At 47.9% G+C, this 18,993-nt stretch overlaps 1 protein-coding gene across 1 annotated transcript in view; it reads right to left on the reverse strand.

The window, feature by feature from the left end:
- notch1b (notch receptor 1b) overlaps window positions 1-18,993 on the reverse strand; it is a 52,969-nt gene that overhangs the window by 13,956 nt on the left and 20,020 nt on the right. The window contains exons 5-22 of the mRNA XM_063195034.1: window positions 17,475-17,597; window positions 16,982-17,215; window positions 16,440-16,595; window positions 15,044-15,229; window positions 14,431-14,544; window positions 10,715-10,828; window positions 9,746-9,979; window positions 9,006-9,116; window positions 6,923-7,115; window positions 6,344-6,489; window positions 5,831-5,944; window positions 4,215-4,334; window positions 3,859-4,011; window positions 3,290-3,518; window positions 2,138-2,339; window positions 1,495-1,648; window positions 951-1,135; window positions 92-224 (exon numbers count right to left, since the gene is read on the reverse strand). Of these exons, the coding sequence (XP_063051104.1) occupies window positions 92-224; window positions 951-1,135; window positions 1,495-1,648; window positions 2,138-2,339; window positions 3,290-3,518; window positions 3,859-4,011; window positions 4,215-4,334; window positions 5,831-5,944; window positions 6,344-6,489; window positions 6,923-7,115; window positions 9,006-9,116; window positions 9,746-9,979; window positions 10,715-10,828; window positions 14,431-14,544; window positions 15,044-15,229; window positions 16,440-16,595; window positions 16,982-17,215; window positions 17,475-17,597 (2,901 nt within the window). The remainder of the gene's footprint in view (window positions 1-91; window positions 225-950; window positions 1,136-1,494; window positions 1,649-2,137; window positions 2,340-3,289; window positions 3,519-3,858; window positions 4,012-4,214; window positions 4,335-5,830; window positions 5,945-6,343; window positions 6,490-6,922; window positions 7,116-9,005; window positions 9,117-9,745; window positions 9,980-10,714; window positions 10,829-14,430; window positions 14,545-15,043; window positions 15,230-16,439; window positions 16,596-16,981; window positions 17,216-17,474; window positions 17,598-18,993) is intronic.

Raw genomic sequence — 18,993 nt, forward strand, 5'->3', positions numbered from 1 at the left:
GAAGGGAGGAGGAAGAAGGGGTGGAGGTCGGAAAGATGAAAAGCAGAAGGAGGTGTGAAGGGGTGTTGAGGAGGTGGCGTGGTATCCTGACCTTGGGTCCCGCGGGGACAGGAGCATTTGTAGGTATTGATCAGGTCGATGCAGGTGCCGCCGTTCTGGCAGGGCTGAGAAAGGCACTCATTGATCTCATTGGTGCAGTTTGTCCCGTGATAGCCCGCAACACACTGATAGAGGGGGGAGAGAGAGAGAGAGAGAGAGAGAGAGAGAGAGAGAGAGAGAGAGAGAGAGAGAGAGAGAGAGAGAGAGAGAGAGAGAGAGGGGGGAGAGAGAGAGAGGGGGGGAGAGAGAGAGAGAGAGAGAGAGAGAGAGAGAGAGAGAGAGAGAGAGAGAGGGAGGGAGGGAGAGGGAAATAAAGAACGCGCGAAAGAGCGAGATTAATCAATGGATCACATAGATACTGGTATTTTTGATTACCTAGCGTTTTCGTATCCCATCGCTTTTGATCAGAAAGCAACTCCTTCACCTAACTGCCAGGTTACACATTAACATGGGGCAGCTGCCAGGAATTCTCAGCACCCAACCCCCTTCCCACAGTCACCTGTGCTTTTCTTAACACTTATCTTATCAGTAGTCATGACTATGTATAAGTAGTTACAAATTGTTTAAAATTATTTAAACGTCTAATTATTAAATTAATTACATACTTGCAATGAACCGATAATAAGCTTTTATCATAGCATTAAAAGCCTTTGTGTGCATGTAGTCTGATGAATACACACTACATAGAAAAAGTCACACAATAACTGGGTACACAAAATCTATGAAACAATTTTAAAAGCTACATTTGTTAAAAATCCAAACATAAAACCCAAACATACAATCTATTATACCATTTTCAAATACAATAAACAAACAAAACACAGAAATCGAACAACCTCCCTCTGGCTTACCTCACAAGAGTAGCCGCCCAGGTAGTCGGTGCAGGTGGCGCCGTTCTGGCAGGGGTTGGGCACGCACTCGTCCACCTGCTTCTCACAGTAGCTGCCCGTGTAGCCTGCCTGGCAGCGGCAGAAGTGTGTATTGCCCGCGTCCAGACACTGGCCCGAGTTGCGGCAGAGGTGCGCCACCTCCACACCTGGATGTGCACAAGGACGGAACGAAACAGAAGGCAGGTGTTTAATAACGGCAACTCTATCACTTCCGGATGTTGGGCTAAATATTTATTTTAATTTTTCCTGTGCATGGAAGTTTATCTCTGTGATGAACAAGTAATAATACATGTGTCAACAGTGTTAACTTTACAACTTAAGTGACACGCTTTGACTAAAGTGTAATATCAGCACACTTGGCGTTACCTTCAAAGTCAACTATTGGCTCACAGTGTGAGATCAAACGTGTTGAATGTGGTCATTTCAGCTGGTTGAAATCAGCTGGCTCTTGGTTAAAAGGTGTTCAGTGTAGGTGTTTTAGCCGACATCTTTAGTATTGGCTTACCTTGCTGTTTGGCGGCCACTTCGCAGGACACGCTGGGGATGTCGCAGTAGAAGCCAGTCCAGCCGCTCTGGCACTCACAGCTGAACGTGGTGCCCGTCTGCCAACACTTGCCTCCGTTCTTACACGGCGAAGAGTCGCACCAACGCACCAGGTTCTAGAAAGGAATTAGAAATTTAATTATACATGAATGGAAATTTACACACAAGTTTGCTCCTCATGGAATAGTTTGCCTTGGAAGGCTACTTCCTGAGCAAGACCCAGACCTCCAAAAAAAGCAAATAATATTATTGCTACAGTCGAATATTTAATTGTAATCAATGTAAAAAGTTTTAAAAGGTAGTAGTAGCCTAGCCTGATTATCACCGACTTTAAAATCTCTTCGAGACTTGGTCTGACCAAGAACATAACCATTAACATTTCCAAAACGGCATGGTTGACCCCCCTCTCTTGGTTTCCTACAGTTAGTTACTGCTTCCCGACAAAGTGGGAGGAGCTCCAGATTTTTACAGAGCACAATAACGATATTTGTATTGCTCCTGGCCTGACTAAAAGCAACGCTGAAGGTGTTGCTTCACTAGCAGGGCACGGCCTGGCTAGCAGTAACCCCCGTTATTGAGAGGTGACTGATGCGCTGGCTCTTTACCTGGCAGTTGAGGCCGGTGTAGCCCTGGGGACAGGTGCACTTGTAGGTGCCATAGCTATCCTGGCAGGAGCCGCCGTTGAGGCAGGGCTTGGAGTCGCACTCGTTGATGTCGTGCTGGCAGTAGCTGCCAGTAAAGCCCGGCGGGCACAGGCAGGTGAAGGTGTTGATGCCATCCATGCAGGTGCCCCCATTGAAGCAGGAACTGGAAAAATAATCAAAAGAATATACATTATATTAGTATATACAAATGTATTATATTAAATAAGCATATTCTGAATAAACATTCTGTTGTTGAATAATAGAATAATAAACAGCTCCAAACATGAGAAGAAGCAACGCTGTCCTACAGCATCCAGTTTTAGAGCCAATGGATGATGTAATACAAACATCGACCACAGGGGGCGGTAGCGGACTAGGGAACCAGACAAAACCTTCGGGGAACTATTTTGATTGCTGTGTGTTGCACATGGAATAGTTTGGCTGTTGCGCATGGATGGAATGTCAGGTCCAGGCAGGCCATAGAGGGGGCTTTGGTGCACCAGTGCGGACCCAACCCAACCCAACCCAGCTGTGATATCACTCATCAAGGGAGTGGCAGTGGCAATGGCTGTGACCTTCCTCTCCCCGAGTGCGGAGTATTTTTTCCAGCCTGTCCTTATCGATGCTATGCACCGCTACGGGGGCGGCTCTGGGGGTCAGTCGCACAGGCAGAGCACACAGAAGGGCTCATCCTCAGTTAACACCATAACACCAACGGATATGCGCCGTTTTTCCACTCGGGGCCCCTTATCGATGCAACGCCGTGTTATGATGAGCACTGCTGTGTGGCTGAGGCAAGGGTTACATACACACTGGCAGAGCGAGCTCATCCTGTGTGAACTCAGTAACTCCACAGGACGGTGTGATTGGCAAGGGCCAAACAGCAGGAAGCTATAGAGAGTCCATGTCTTGTCTACGTATGCTGATTTTCACATTTTATTTTTTATACTTTATTGGGACAATCAATCATATATGACTGATCAGCCAACATTTCCAACACATGGATTATTTCACCCTTTGTGCATGATTAAACACGTGAAGTTAAAGTCTGAAGGATTGTATGACTACAATAAAAGAACGCATGTATTTGCTCCATAAGACCCGCTCGCTCACCTCTCTGTGCAGTCGGGCGTGTTGTTTTCACAATGTATGCCACTGAAGCCAGCCGGGCACGTGCAGGTGTAACTGTTGACAAAGTCGGTGCAGTTGGCGCCATTCTTGCACGGGTTGCTCTCGCACTCGTTGATGTCCTCCTCGCACCGCGTGCCACGGAAACCCGCCAGGCAAGAGCAGACGAAGCTGTTGACACCGTCTTTGCAGTGGCCACCGTTGCTGCATGGGTCTAATGTGGGAGAGAGAAAGAGAGGGCGTTAAAGGTCATTTTCCAGCCAGGTGAAAGAGAAGCAGGAAGGATATTGACGGATTAGAATTAGAATTCTAGAGGAGTGCAGAAGCAGATTCTAATTCTAAAAGCTCAAAGCTTATGTTCCATTGAGATAACCATGTGGCTGCAGAAACAATGATTCATTAGATTTCAACTTTGGAGGAATTCATCAGTAGATTGTAAATGTACTGTAATTTTAAAAGGCCATGGATTCAGTGAGACAGGAAGAGGGGATGTTGGCTGGAATGTGTGTGTGTGTGTGTGTGTGTGTGTGTGGGGGGGGGGGGGTGTTCCTTACTAGGCTTGCAGTCGTCTATGTCGCTTTCGCAGTTGCGTCCGGTGAATCCGGCTTTGCAGTTGCACTGGTAGCTTCCCTTGGTGTTTTGGCAGGAGGCTCCGTTCTTGCAAGGGCTCTTCACACATTCGTTGATGTCGATCTCGCAGGTCTGGCCTACAATGGGCACAACATAAACAGAGTTATACACCACTTTTATTAAAAGAACCGATTTCGAAGGCTTCTAATGACAGACATGGAAATCTTTTGAGTCTTGCATTTTATGGTTTCTTTAAAAAATGTGTGTTGCTTTTAACATTGTCAGCTTTACAAAACACACACACGCACGCACATGCATGCATGCACACGCGCACACACACCTTGCCAGCCTTTGGGGCACACGCAGGAGAAGCTTTCGTAGTCCTCCGACTCCCGGCACTCGCCCCCGTTCTTGCAGGGCTTGGGGGCGCACGGCTCCAGCAGGGTCTCGCAGTTCTCCCCTGGAGGGGGGCACGGGAGAGGAACACGTCAGCCAGTACGTACAGCGCAGAGCAACCACCACAGCAAGCAATAATAACAACAACAGATGACTCAACCTCCCAACTCCTTCGATAACGAGCGAGCGGCTTATTGGTCGGGGAGTAGCGAAGAGAAGGGAAGTGAAGGGAAGACGGACTATCTTTTTTTGGGGACATTTTCACTGATTAATGACCGGCCGATAAGTGATATATTTTGAGAAAAGAGAGCGAGCGTTTCGGTCTCTTCCCAGACATTTCCCTATCTGTTTCCATGACACCCAGGGCTCGGACAGGAAGCAGGGCTGAACTTCCTGCCATTGTTGCCGTGCCTTTGCGGTTCTGTGAGAATGGAAGTGGGGAAACAGGAAATGTGTCAGGAGCTACTGTTCCCACCCTGTACCCTGTCTGTGCGAGTCCGAGCTCAAGCTGTTATTCTAACTGGGCCGAGCGCTGTGGATTTTTCCAGACCAGAAACCCGCTCCGGAGGACAGATTTTGGGGCTTTTTTTGCAGCCAAGTGAGCTGCTCATCACTATCTGTTTTCTCAAATAATACCCGCAGCGGCCCATGGAGAGGAGAGGAGAGGAGAAGGGAAGTCCTGGGCTTTTCTAGGGGCTTTCAGGACAGAGAGCTTTTTTTTCCAGCGTTTGTTATCAGTAACAGGCGCTCTCTCTGTCTCTCACTCTCACTCTCACTCTCACTCTCTGTTGCTCTCACTCTCTGTTGCTCTCACTCGCTCTCTCACTCTCTCTCTCACTCTCTCTCTCACTCTCTCTCTCCTCTCTCTCTCACTCTCTCTCTCACTCTCTCTCGCTCACTCTCTCTCTCTCGCTCACTCACTCTCTCTCGCTCACTCACTCTCTCTCTCTCTCGCTCACTCTCTCTCGCTCACTCTCTCTCGCTCACTCTCTCTCTCTCTCGCTCACTCTCTCTCGCTCACTCTCTCTCTCTCTCTCTCTCTCTCTCTGAGGGAGTGTGGGTGGTGAGAAGGGGGCTGCAAAATCAACAAACGAGGAGCTTTCTGTGTGCTTGAGTACGTGTGTGTGTGTGTGTGTGTAGGAGGAGGAAGCTTTGCTGCTTAACCTCATCCACGACTTTGGGCTTTCAGAGGCCTGTTTTTATTCCAGCGAACGTGTCCTTGGACACAGCCGAGGAGACACAATGAGAACATGCTACACGCATGCACACACACACACACACACACACACACACACACACACACACACACACACACACACACACACACACACACACACACACACACACACACACACACACACACACACACACACACACACACACACACACACACACACACACACACACACACACACACACACCCCAAACGCAACGCATCAACAACACTTCAAATGCACACAAAAACACACATATGGCAACAGATGTTCAATGCATTTCCAATGAAAAACAACACCATCACAGCAACAACAACTAAAGTGAAAAAGCTCCATGTGCTCATACCAGTGTAGGGCAGAATGCAGTTGCACTTGTATCCAGCCACATCATCAATACAGCTGCCTTGGTTGAGGCAGGGGTTGGACGCACACTCATTAATGTTAGTCTGGCAGTTAGGACCTACAGAGCAGAGGTTAACACACAAAAAACACAAATGGTCAGGTTAGGGAAGTGTGGGTGCCACGGTTTAAAGTGGAGGGGTGGGTGGGGGTGGGGGTCATGATCACACAGTAAACATACCATGTTCGAGATCTTCACTCTTTCACTACATAGTTTCAATGCTTTAATCCATACATAAGGTGCTATGTAGGCTACACAAGGTGCGATGAAGGCTACACAAGGCACTATGTAGGCTACACAAGGCGCTATGTAGGCTACACAAGGCGCTATGTAGGCTACACAAGGCACTGTGTAGGGAACGAGTGAATATTTCCAACTTAGCCACACACTTGTGGACAAGCTCACAAGGTGAGGGTGGGAATGGGGGGTGGGGTTCTGGAAGATGGGGATGGTACTGACCGCTGAATCCGGCTCGGCAGGTGCAGTAGTATCCGCTGGTCATGTCTCGGCAGCTGCCCCCGTTCATGCAGGGGTTGGAGTCGCACTCGTTGTTGTTGATGTCGCAGTTGGAGCCGCTCCAGCCCGAGTCGCAGATGCAGTTGTAGCTACGGTTAAGGGAGACAAAATGGCCGCCATATATAACACACAGCAGAGCAGCATGATTTCAAGTACTAACTTTGGTCCAACGGATGTTGACGAAGATTCTCTTTCATCCAGATCATCTGACTCAAAAGTTTTTTTTTCTTTGTAGGCAATCTGACTTATTTTCAGAGCTTTAACATGTCGAAATATGTTGTGATACATACTGTATGATTTGTCATTCTATGATGAGTAACATGCAAGTTACTCGAGTGAAATATCTAATTCTGACCAATCCTCAGTCTTACAAATGCCTTCCTCCCTCCATGTCTGAAGTGCCCTTGAGCAAGGCATCTATCCCCACACTGCACTAGAGACTGTAACCAACATCACACAATATCGGTATTGCTTTGGATAAAAGTGTCTAAAACTAAAACAATGTAACAAAACGCAACATACCCGTTGACCTTGTCTTGGCAGTGTCCGTGGATGCAAGGGTTGCTGAGGCACTCGTTGACCTGGGAGCGACAGGTGGGGTCTTGGAAGCCCTCGCGGCACAGGCAGGTGAAGCTGTTCACCCCATCCACACACGTGCCCCCGTTGTGGCACGGGTTGCTCGCACACTCGTCGATGTTAGTTCGGCACATTTTCCCTGCAAAGTAACAATAAAACGTTGTTCATGACCAAAATAATAAAAAGAATAGCATAAAGTAAACATTTCAAAACAAAAAAAGGCTGGCGCTTGCTGTAGGCCACCACCCTTGATCTAGTACCATCATTCTTCTTGAACAACATGTGGTTTTGTACAGGAATCCCTGTGATATAATGCATCGTATACTACTTTGTATAATGTCATTATAATGTCTAATGACATTGAATGTCTAAATTTTTAAGGCATTAAGTGCTTCTTTTATCATTTCCTCACAGTCCTGCCTGACACCATAGCTAAAACTTTACACTTTTTTTCCAAGGTGAATGCAAGTTCTATGTGGGGCACATACATAGTAGTACTGTACACAGCTGACAACGAATGCATTTAAAAGGGAGGGCTCTTCTATTCTGTTCAACAGGCCATGGCAGCACTTATACAATATTTGAGGGGGGGGTTGAGTTTAGAGTTCCTATTCAACTCCCACTTGCTGCAACAAACACCATCGAAAAACCTTGCCGACACTGCTGAAAAGACAATTGGAAACCATCTCTTTGCGATGTGAACAACACAACAGTGTCCAACTACACCCAGGCAAGAAGATCAGCCCTACACTGACCCCCCTCCCCATCTCCCCATCTCCCCGTCCCAAGCCCTACCCCTTTTGGAGAGATTGACTTTCAAAATCTTTCACAAAATCTTTTCTTCTTCTTGAATCCCAGATGTTCCGATCTCCTTTCAGCTTGAATGAGGGGCAGAAGAGAAGAGAAGAGAAGAGAAGAGAAGAGAAGAGAAGAGAAGAGAAGAGAAGAGAAGAGAAGAGAAGAGAAGAGAAGAGAAGAGAAGAGAAGAGAAGAGAAGAGAAGAGAAGAGACGAGACGAGACGAGACGAGACGAGACGAGACGAGACGAGACGAGACGAGACGAGACGAGACGAGACGAGACGAGACGAGACGAGACGAGACGAGACGAGACGAGACGAGAAGAGAAGAGAAGAGAAGAGAAGAGAAGAGAAGAGAAGAGAAGAGTGGTCTTGTGTGTCTGTGCCACAGGCCTGGCCAGGACTGTGTGTGTGTGTGTGCGCGTGCATGCGTGTGTGCGTGCGTGCGTGCGTGCGTGCGTGTGTGTGTGCGCGTGTGTGTAGGTGAGTGTGTGTAGGTGTGTGTGTGCTCTAGTAAACCGACACCCCGCCTGATGGGGAGGGAGGGACTGAGCGAGGAAGGGGGGTTAGGGGGTGGGGGGAGAAAGAGAGAGAAAAGGAGGAGAGAAAGGTAGAGAAAGAAAGAGAGTACACTCGCTAGCCAGCTGTCTTCTCCACACCCTCCTTTGTCTCCACTCCCACCTGCGTAACCCTTCCCTACCTGCGCAGGGAGGGCGGCTGACTCTGTGTGTGTGTGTGTGTGTGTGTGTGTGTGTGTGTGTGTGTGTGTGTGTGTGTGTGTGTGTGTGTGTGTGTGTGTGTGTGTGTGTGTGTGTGTGTGTGTGTGTGTGTGTGTGTGTGTGCGCGTCTGTGCGTCTGTGCGTGCGCGTCTGTGCGTGTGTGCATGTGCGTGTGTGTGTGTGTGTGTGTGTGTAGTGTGGAGGGCGGCGAGTGTTGTTCTCAGGAGACACACCCCGCCGGCACACACTCGAAACTTTTTGCCCACACAGAACAGTAGAGAACACAGCGCTCTCCCTCCAGACATCCCACCCCACCCCACGGCGTGCCTCCGCTCTCCTCCCTTTCATCAGGTTACTCTTCCTTTCTTTCCCTCCTCTACTATGCCTACGGAGTGGACCAATCCCCTTTTCTTTTCTTTCTTTCGGGTCTCTCGACTTTTCATTTTTTTTTCTCCTACCCTTCTCTCTTTTTGTACTCTGCAAACAGTGGGAGGGAGGGAGGGATGTCTTTACCTGAGTAGCCTGGCTTACACGTGCACTCATAGCCGTTGATCCTGTCGATGCACGTCCCGTAGTCGCACGGGTTGCTCTTGCAGTCGTCCACGTCGATTTCACAGTTGATGCCTGTGGTGTGGAGTGGAGCGGAGGCAGTGGATTTCAGCCAAACAGTTCCTCAGAGAAAATGACTTGCAGTGCAATATCAACGGGTGTGCTATCATTTTGGCAATTTCACATCATCACATTTCACCAATAGAGGTGAACTTTCAAAATGTCCATCAAAACCTTTGGATGTTTTACCTTAAATGACCTTAAATACTTTACAAGTATAGGCCTATAGTTCCTCAGACAATGACTCACAATACCAAATGGTAAGCCAACATTTTTTTCAGAGTCAGGTCAATTTAGATAAAACTTTAACAACTGTTAAGCAGCTGCAACAAGTGCAGCCTTCTGTTTTGTAAGCAAACATTCCATTTTTACGTACAGCGGCTAAGCACCAACTATAGTGGCTGTGGCTTACCTGAAAGTAGACAAGCTTGCACGCACACACGCACACACACAAACAGACAGACAGAAAGACAGGCACAGACAGACAGACGCACACACAGCCACACACACAGCCACACGCACACACACAGCCACACACACACAGCCACACACACACAGCCACACACACACACACACACACACACACACACACACACAGCCACACACACACACACACGCACACACACACAATCTTTCGTACATACCCGAAGTGCCTTTGGGGCAGAGGCAGCGGTAGGAGTCGACGCTGTCCTGGCACGTGCCCCCGTTCTGGCAGGGCTGGCTCAGGCACTCGTTGATGTTGGTCTCGCACAGGCGCCCCGTGTAGCCCGCCGTGCACTCGCAGCTGAAGGACGCCAGGCCGTCCTTGCACGAGCCATAGTGGCACGGGTTGGACGCACACTCGTTGATGTCCAGCTCGCACAGCTGACCGGTGTAACCTGGAACAGGCAATAACGCACACGCGCAACGTCAAAAGTTGTTATGGAGCAACGATGCAAGGCCGTAACTGTACTGAAAATGAATACGAAATATGTGGGGTTGTAGTTGTAGAATTTGTAGGGAAGAGGACTTGTTATTCAGTGGCAATGTTAAATATCCATTTATGTTCCACTGGCACAATGATGTGACCATCATATTGTCTTTCCTCAATCCATCGTTTTCTTGCACTAGCCCGTGTCACTCAGGATGTCACAAATCCTCTATCACTAAAGCCAATTGTCTGGCATCATTACCGTAGTTAAAATAAATGCTAAATTAAAATGTATAACAACTAGCTATTTAAGTATAAGATGTCTGGCATCAGTGGTTCCTTTGAATACATCAAACGGAATTCAGTTCCAACAAAATTTACATCACATGCACAGACATTGACATTTGTTCTCTAGATTTGCATAGGGGTATCTGGTTTATTATTTTCGAATTTATGCATTTTATAGTCGTTAATATATTTATTGTATTGCTATCGATTTTCTTAAGGTAGTGTGTATATTTGGCGGCAAAACCTACTCTACCAACCAGAGCTATTAGTGTATTTACTCAACAAATTTCCATGAAAATTCCTAACTATGTACATCACTATGATTGGGTCAACAAAACAAAACAAAACCAGGAGGGCCTCTGCACTAATTATTTGGCGGGAACAGTGACAAGTGAGTGAAGCATCGGCCTCATACCTTCAGTGCACTCGCATGTGTACTTGTTGGGCCCGTCGATGCATTTGGCGCCATTCTTGCATGGTGTGCTGGCGCACTCGTCTGCATCCACCTGGCAGATTGACCCAGAGAATCCTGGGAAGACGGAAAGGGGGGGGTCGGGTAAAGGAGGAGGAGGAGGAGGAGGAGGAGGAACAGAAGGGAGAAGAGGGTGAGAAAGACGGACGGAGTCTGCTGGGGGTGTGGGGGCCATTTCTCCCACCCCCCCCATCACCCATCACCCCCTCCACACACACACACACACACACACACACACACACACACTTTCCACCCACTCCAGTCCACCAACATGCAAGCCTGCCATTCCTTCACATCGCCACTGCAGGCATTCGGGAACGCAAAAGGAGGCCAGGGAGGGAGGGCTTGGTTCAGGGGGGGCTGGAGGCTGGGGGCTTTGGGGACAGGGGACAGAGATGGGGGAGGTGTTGGTTGGGCTAGGGGGTGCTGCATTCACCAACAGCCCCAAATCCCCACCCCTCTTCACTCTCATCCGATTCCTTCCCTTTCAAGCCAGGCTCCTTTCACCAGGACCCTATAAGCATGGCCCGTGTGTGTGTGTGTGTGGTGTGGTGTTTGTGTGTACACGAGAGAGAGAGAGAGAGAGAGAGAGAGAGAGAGAGAGAGAGAGAGAGAGAGAGAGAGAGAGAGAGAGAGAGAAAGAGAACGCAAGAAAGAGAGAGAAAGAGAGAGAAAGAGAACGCAAGAAAGAGAGAGCATGTGTGTGTATGCATGTGTGTGTGAGAGAGAGGGCGCGTCGTTAGCTGGTTAGCTGTGTGTGTGTGTGTGTGTGTGTGTGTGTGTGTGTGTGTGTGTGTGTGTGTGTGTGTGTGTGTGTGTGTGTGTGTGTGTGTGTGTGTGTGTGTGTATGTGTGTGGGGGGGGTCCTTCTGGGGGCCCCCTTCTCCTTCTCCATCTCCTCCGCCTCCCCTGGCCATAGCCCCGGGCCAGACAAAAGCAGCGCTGTCTGGCCCCAATGCAGCACTCGAGCTGCGCCGGTTGCTCCACGCTTTTGTTCCACCCCCCCCCCCCCCCCCTTAAACATTTTTTCATCACAATAGGGGGGTGTGGGGGGTGTAGGGTGGGGGCTGCCTCAAGCCCACTCGCAGACTGCCCCGGCACAATAGCGGCCTGTCTGACCTGCCGACCCACCCACACACACACACACACATCCCTCATTCCCTCCACACACACACACACACACACCTCAATCTTCATTCACTGGCACCATCATTCACAGCATCCCAGCAGGCTCCCTCTTTCTCTTTCCCTCTCTCTCTCTCCCTTTCAGTATCCCTAATCTTTTTCCCTCTCTCCGTGACCCCCACCTAGTTATTCGAATATCCCCTCAACGTCTGTTGCCCGCTCGTGCTCACCCATCACACAAAAAGACTCGTGCACCGGCCCTGACATGCGCACCGATACTACTGCACACTATTCATTAATATGTAGCAGTACTTCTACTACTTGTCAGTCATACTACTTCTGTATGATTTCAGTGTCAGGATTTATCTGGTCTTACAACGATGACATTCGAACAGGCAGTGATGAGACCCATCTCAAAGGGTTAACTATACAGAAAATCGAAACAATAATCTGTGCATATATTTGGTTTTGTGCAATAGTAATAGTATAGTAGTAGTAGTATTACTAGTAGTAGTAGTAGGGAAGAACACATATGTTGGCCTTTGTAACCCCTGTGGGACTTTCTGCACCGGCGCCAGAGCAGTAGCAGTAGCAGTAGCAGTAGTAGTGTGGTGTAGCGTGGTGTGGTGTAGTACATTTCAAAAATCCCCTCCCTGGTTGCCGTGGAGACCAATGTGTACACAAAATGAAAAGGCGCCCTGGGTCGGCACGGTTACCAAAAGGGGGGACTCATTTACATCTCAAGGGGAACTGGGGGGGCCCTGATGCTTGTTCACTCACTCACTTGTGTGCGCGCGCGCACACACACACACACACACACACACACACACACACACACACACACACACACACACACACACACACACACACACACACACACACACACACACACACACACACACACACGCACACACACACACACGCACACACGCACACACACACACACGCACACACACACACACACACACACACACGATCCAGTACAGCAGGCAGGAGCCCCACCCCACCCCATCCCACATGTCCCCAAGTGTGGTGAGATTTTGGGCCTCTGCTCTAGCCCAGTACACACTCCCCTCCTCTGCTACCCCACTACGATCCCCCATGTCCCTTCCATTCCACTACTTGCTAAACGATGAAACACTGAAAACGGGATGCCGTTTGTCTTTTGTGAGGGAGCCACCTTTAATCTTTCTCTTTTATGCAGGGTACCCCAATCCCTCTCCCTCTCCCTTTCTCTCTCTCTCTCTCTCTCTCTCTCTCTCTCTCTCTCTCTCTGCCTCTCTCACCCCCACTCTCTCCTCCCTCACTCCCCTTCATTGGCACCAAGGAAAGAAAGGGAGGAGCACAGAAGAAAAATCCCTGAAAAACACTCCCGTTTGGCGGGAAAACAGGACAGAAAGGGAGCCCATTTGGTAGTTAAATTCCTGAGGTGCCTCACGACAAAACAACACAACAGAGACTTTAGGAGAGCTTTGAGAGCCATGGTCACCATAGCACCTCAGCAATGGAATCCCTTTATACTGCTTAAACTTGATTAAAAACACTTAATAAGTCTATATACAGGTGATGACCCTTACACGACGCCAATGCATGGAATTCTGGGATAGCCGGAAGGTGGCGTGGCGGAGATGAAAAAAAGGTGGGTGAGGAGAATACTACATCTATTCAATGGCGTCTTTTGTTTCTCCGCTGTTTTTCGGAATGTGGACCAAAAGGATAACATCAGTGAATCATGGCTTGTCTGGCATCAGTGGTTCCTTTGAATTACATCAAATGCAAATCAGTCAATATAAACTTCACATCATGTGCGCAGAACAAATAAATCCATTCCACTGCATGCCCTACCATTAGAGAAAAAGTGCATTTCTGCTGGTTTCCATAACATTTGCTAATCAACGTCACTGAATGTTTCCTTTTGGGGGAAATAAGCACTCTGTTCCAAGATACGCAGTTGCATTCTGATGTTTGCATCTCGCTGATAAAACTTCTTAAAAAGAAAGGAGAGAGAAAAGAAAAGAAGCTCTCTCTTATGGATTTCCATCTGCTGTCCTGCTTTTGCCTCTCAGAGAGAGAGAGAGAGAGAGAGAGAGAGAGAGAGAGAGAGAGAGAGAGAGAGAGAGAGAGAGACAGAGACTGTATGGATTTTGCTAGGCTGTCCTGCCTCTGCCTCTCTGCATCCGTAATCTAGCCTGGAGGTAAGGATTTACCACACCCCTGCAGCCCTGTACAGGAGAAAGTGTGTATGTGAGAGAGAGAGAGAGAGAGAGAGAGAGAGAGAGAGAGAGAGAGAGAGAGAGAGAGAGAGAGAGAGAGAGAGAGAGAGAGAGAGGGCGTTTGAGTGTGTGCCTGTGTGTGTGTGTGTGTGTGCGCACGCATATGTGTGTGTGTGTGTGTGTGTGTGTGTGTGTGTGTGTGTGTGTGTGTGTGTGTGTGTGTGTGTGTGTGTGTGTGTGTGTGTGTGTGTGTGTGTGAGAGAGAGAGAGAGAGAGTGCGTGTGGTGTGTGCAGATGCAGATCGACCTCTGCGTACACTCACCTGTGGGGCACTGGCACTCAAAGGTGTTGATCTTGTCGATGCACTTCCCGTTGTTGAGGCAGGGGGCGCTGAGGCACTCGTTGGTATCCTTCTGGCAATAGATCCCCTCGTAGCCTGCCAATTAACACCCCAGAAATCATCCTCAGCATTATTAAGGGCGCCCAGGGAAATCCGGCGAGGGGAAATCAATCAAGCTTTTTGTTTACCCCACGCACACGGGATTGTTTATGTAGATGATGGGTGAATTAGAGGGCCCTCCATGCATATAACATGATCCTCCTTCCCTTCGATGGGATGGGAGCAGCCGGCGCCAATTAGCCTACAGTCATTCATTCTCAGCATTATTTTTAGAGGAGCAGAAATCAATCCTGAGCTTTGTACTCGGGCACAGACTGTTTTGGGGGTGTGTTGATGTGGAAATGAACATATAATATGCAAGTCTAATTTGGCGTTTCGGGCAGGCTTTAAATAGAAGTCACTTAAAGTGAAAAGTGCAAAATAGTTGATGCAGTGTGCTCAACAGAATAATAAGTTATAACAGTTATAATAAGTATAATAAGTATAATAAGAATAATAAGTTATAATAAGTTAAAACTCAATGGCTATACGGTACCTGGCATGCAGATGCATTTGAACCCTCCGATCTGGTCGAGGCAGGTGGCGTCGTTTTGGCACGGGTTGGAAAGGCACTCGTTGTAGTCCAGTTCACAGCGGGCGCCAACGTAGCCAGTAGGGCACTTGCATTGGAAGGAGCCCATAGTGTTAAGGCACTTTCCGCCATGCTCACAGGGGTTGGCACCTACAAGAAAACCAAATCATCATTATCAAGACTTTATTTTGTGCAGAGTCGGGTTGTGTGCACAAAATTCAGTCTTGAAAACTAAGCTGCAGTGTGCTCCAGCCTCTCCTTTCCAGTGATGTCTGTCCCACTGTGATGCACCTGCAAGCTGAGTGAGGGATGATGTGTTGAGTCCCAATTCTACCAAATTTTATCAATTAGTCATCAATCATCTCCTTAGCACAAAAACGGTTTATGACGGTCACTGATTGGACAAAAAAAGGTTTATCTGCGCAACTCCAAGTAGTAAACAAAGAGATGACTGATGGGTAAACCACATCAATGGAATTGACACTATGACCGAGTTTCAAGACGTATGAAACATAGCAACATGGTTGCAATCATAGGAAGGCGGATCAACTGGTACAGCAGCTGAACTTGACTCAGACATTCAGTAAAAAATGGGGCTCAACACATTCAACAAAATCATGGGGGTCAAAATCATGACATCAACCGAATCGTGAGTTGATTTGAGTACAGCCCTAGTGCAAAATGACCATGAGCGTGGCAAACTGGATTACTGTGGTATTGTGATGGCCAGGGCCGCTGACAGGTTTTCCAGGGCCCAGGACAAAGTCTTCTGAAAGGGCCCCCCATCTAGTAAAATATAATGGAAAGGGGACTGGGCCCCCTCTCTCCCTGGACCCGGGACAACTGACCCCTTTGTCCACCCCCCTGGTGACGGTAGTGTTATTTTAAGAAGGTCTCTTGCACACCTCTTTTGGTCAGGTGCGGTGGATATCCACAGGGGAAACAATCCCACACACACTATCCTAATTTTCAGAGTTCAATTGCAACGCTTCGGTCAACAGACCATCATCATCATCATCATCATCACAAGGCTGGTGTGAAAGTGTTTGTACTAGAGATACTCTAGACAGAGATCCATTAGAACCCGCCCATCCAATGCAAAGGAGTGTGATCAAAATTCGGTCTCCTAAGGGGGCGTTGTCCCTCCTTCTTCTTCTCTTTTCGTGGTGTTTGCACAAGACGTGCGCTATCGCCATCTACAGCTCTAAGGGCACTCCATTTATTCTCAACCTCAAGAATATGAAGGTCTCCTATTCGAAGGTCTCCTAAAGGGGCGTTTTCCCCGACGTTAAGTGGATACCGGAAAAGAACCCGCCTGATTTATCTCACTCTCATGTACGATTCTCTGTTTGTACTGTACCTAGGGAGCACTCGTCGACGTCCTGGTCGCAGGATGGCCCAACGTAGCCAGTGGGACAGGTGCAGATGGCCTTGCCGTTCACTGGGTTGGTGTCACAGTTGGAGCCCTTCTGGCAAGGGTTGCTCATGCAGGCATCCTCCAAATGGCACAACAAGCCTGCAGAAACAGAGATAATAAAAACAGTTATAATGAAGGGCACCCAAAAACAGCTATATAATTTCTCAAATAACAGAAAAGCCCAAAAGCAAAATGTCGTTTTTAAAAATCACCTACGATCCATCACAGTGAACTTTTCTTCTTCTGACAAATGTCAGCAATGTAAGAGCAGCACGAAAGCTCAAACACAACGTGTTGTCCTTCTCTTTGTTCATCTCGCTCCATATCTGGCTGTTAACTGTTAATCAAGCCGCCCGTCCTACCCTGTTTGTCTGTGTGTGTGTTTATCTGTACACCTGTGAGGGCACTGGCAGAAAATAAGACACCTCGTGGTTGTGGCAGAGGTGTCTTTGTGCATTAGAATGGGGTGTGACTGGGTGACATACCTGTGCGGCCGTGAGGGCACTGGCAGAAGAAAGATGCCACGCGGTCATGGCAGGTGGCACCCGCGTTGCAGGCCGCGTCAGCACAGTCGTCGATGTTCTCGCTGCAGTCATCACCCGTCCAACCGTTCACGCACACGCAGTGGTACCCGCCCTGGGCATTGATGCACGTGCCACCGTTCTGGCAGGCGTTGGGCATCAGTGCACACTCTTCAACGTCGACATTGCAAAACTGACCTGTGGCACAAGGATTATACGGAAAGGAAGAAAAAAATTAATGTCAACCATGTGATCTTTCCATAATGGTACAGGCACAAACATATTGTAATATTACAAATCTAAGGGAAAAGAAAAGAAATCTTCGTCTGAATTTTGTGTTGCTTGTATTACAAATTCAAATTTACTGTTTATTCTAAAATCATCCTAACTCTCCATGCTCTCGTTGGGCCCTGTACGTGAGTTAACTGGGTATAATGCATGTATGAAAGCTATTTACCCGTCCACTGAGGTGTACATTGGCAGTTGTAAGTGTTGACACCATCCACACAGACCCCGTCGTTCTCACAACCATGGTTAGTGCAGTCATTGATGTTGTGCTCACAGTTCTGTCCATTGAAACCTGGTAGAAGAAACAGGGGATGAAATTGGTTAGTGCTTGGGAACACTGGTTGGATAGTGATGTGGTTGTCACAAAAGTGGTTGGCTAGTTAATCCGTCTGAAAGTAGTAAACAGTTCGGAAGTTTAGAAAAATGTTGTTTTCTGGGAATAGAGCGACAAGTCTGGTCCAATACTTTAAAAACGGGTATTGTCTTGTCCATGGTTTTGTCTGCGCTGTTGTTAAACAAAGTGCCATAGTGCACCAGAACGGGCACGGGAAGTTGTTTTGAGCTGTCCAGAGTATGCCGGTCGGCCCATTGTGTTGGCCGCCATCTTTAAATCACAGACAGTTGCCATGGACAGGCAGCGGCAGCCATTTTGAAAAAAAGATCGACCCAGGAAGCCACACATGCAGGACTGAGGATGTTGTCCTTCAGCCGCTTCCTCATGATAAGCACAAATGTTTTCCTGATCTCTGGTTGGCTACACAACCACAACCACACACAGCCACACACACACACACACACACACACACACACACACACACACACACACACACACACACACACACACACACACACACACACACATGTGGATAGTCACAGATGCAGACACACACACACAGACTGCCTCACGTTTACCTTGGCTCAGTGCTAAAAGACATGAAAAACATGTCTTGTTCATTCAGATCCACTACTCTATGACAGGCTACATTGTCCCGTGCATGTGTCTTTCCAAGAGTTCACCTTCCAGTAGGGAAATATTTGTCATGTTGCTACAATTTCCACATTTTTTTTCAGCTGACATATTTTCAAGGGTGTTACCAGAGGGATATCACTCACAGTTCTGCAGCTGTACTTAATTCTGTATCAAACTACCACAAAAACAATGTCTTTGTAATTTATCAGCACAATGCCACTTCTTAGTAATTCATTTATACATTATTATTGAAATGTATTCATATATTTTTTCATTCATTGTGAAGAAATGAATGCATTTTTTTCATTCCTTGCGGAAAAACGTCATTTTGATTTTTTGATTGTTCGTCATTGCTATGCTGCGATTGCCTGTAGTTGCCAGTAGTTTTCTGTGAGAATTAACTTCGGTAAGTTAATAAATGAAACAATTTTGGAAAGACTTTGACCTTAAGTACACCGACTTGAACCAGTGACCCAGTCCCTTGAGTCGTTTTAACAGTCCTAAACTCTTCATCTACTTAACTGCTCAACTCTTCCCTCCTACGTTACCCATCAACATCAATGCACTCTAAACACACACACAAACATGCGTGTGCAGGCATCGTCCCGCACACGCACACAAATGCACACACTGGGCCATCTCAATGCCAAGTGTTCAACAAACAAACGCTTGGTGATTGGATACTCCACGGAGTTCACCAAAGAGTATCCAATCACTG

This window comes from Engraulis encrasicolus, chromosome 3 (genome assembly GCF_034702125.1).
Source record: "Engraulis encrasicolus isolate BLACKSEA-1 chromosome 3, IST_EnEncr_1.0, whole genome shotgun sequence".
Taxonomy (NCBI): domain Eukaryota; kingdom Metazoa; phylum Chordata; class Actinopteri; order Clupeiformes; family Engraulidae; genus Engraulis; species Engraulis encrasicolus.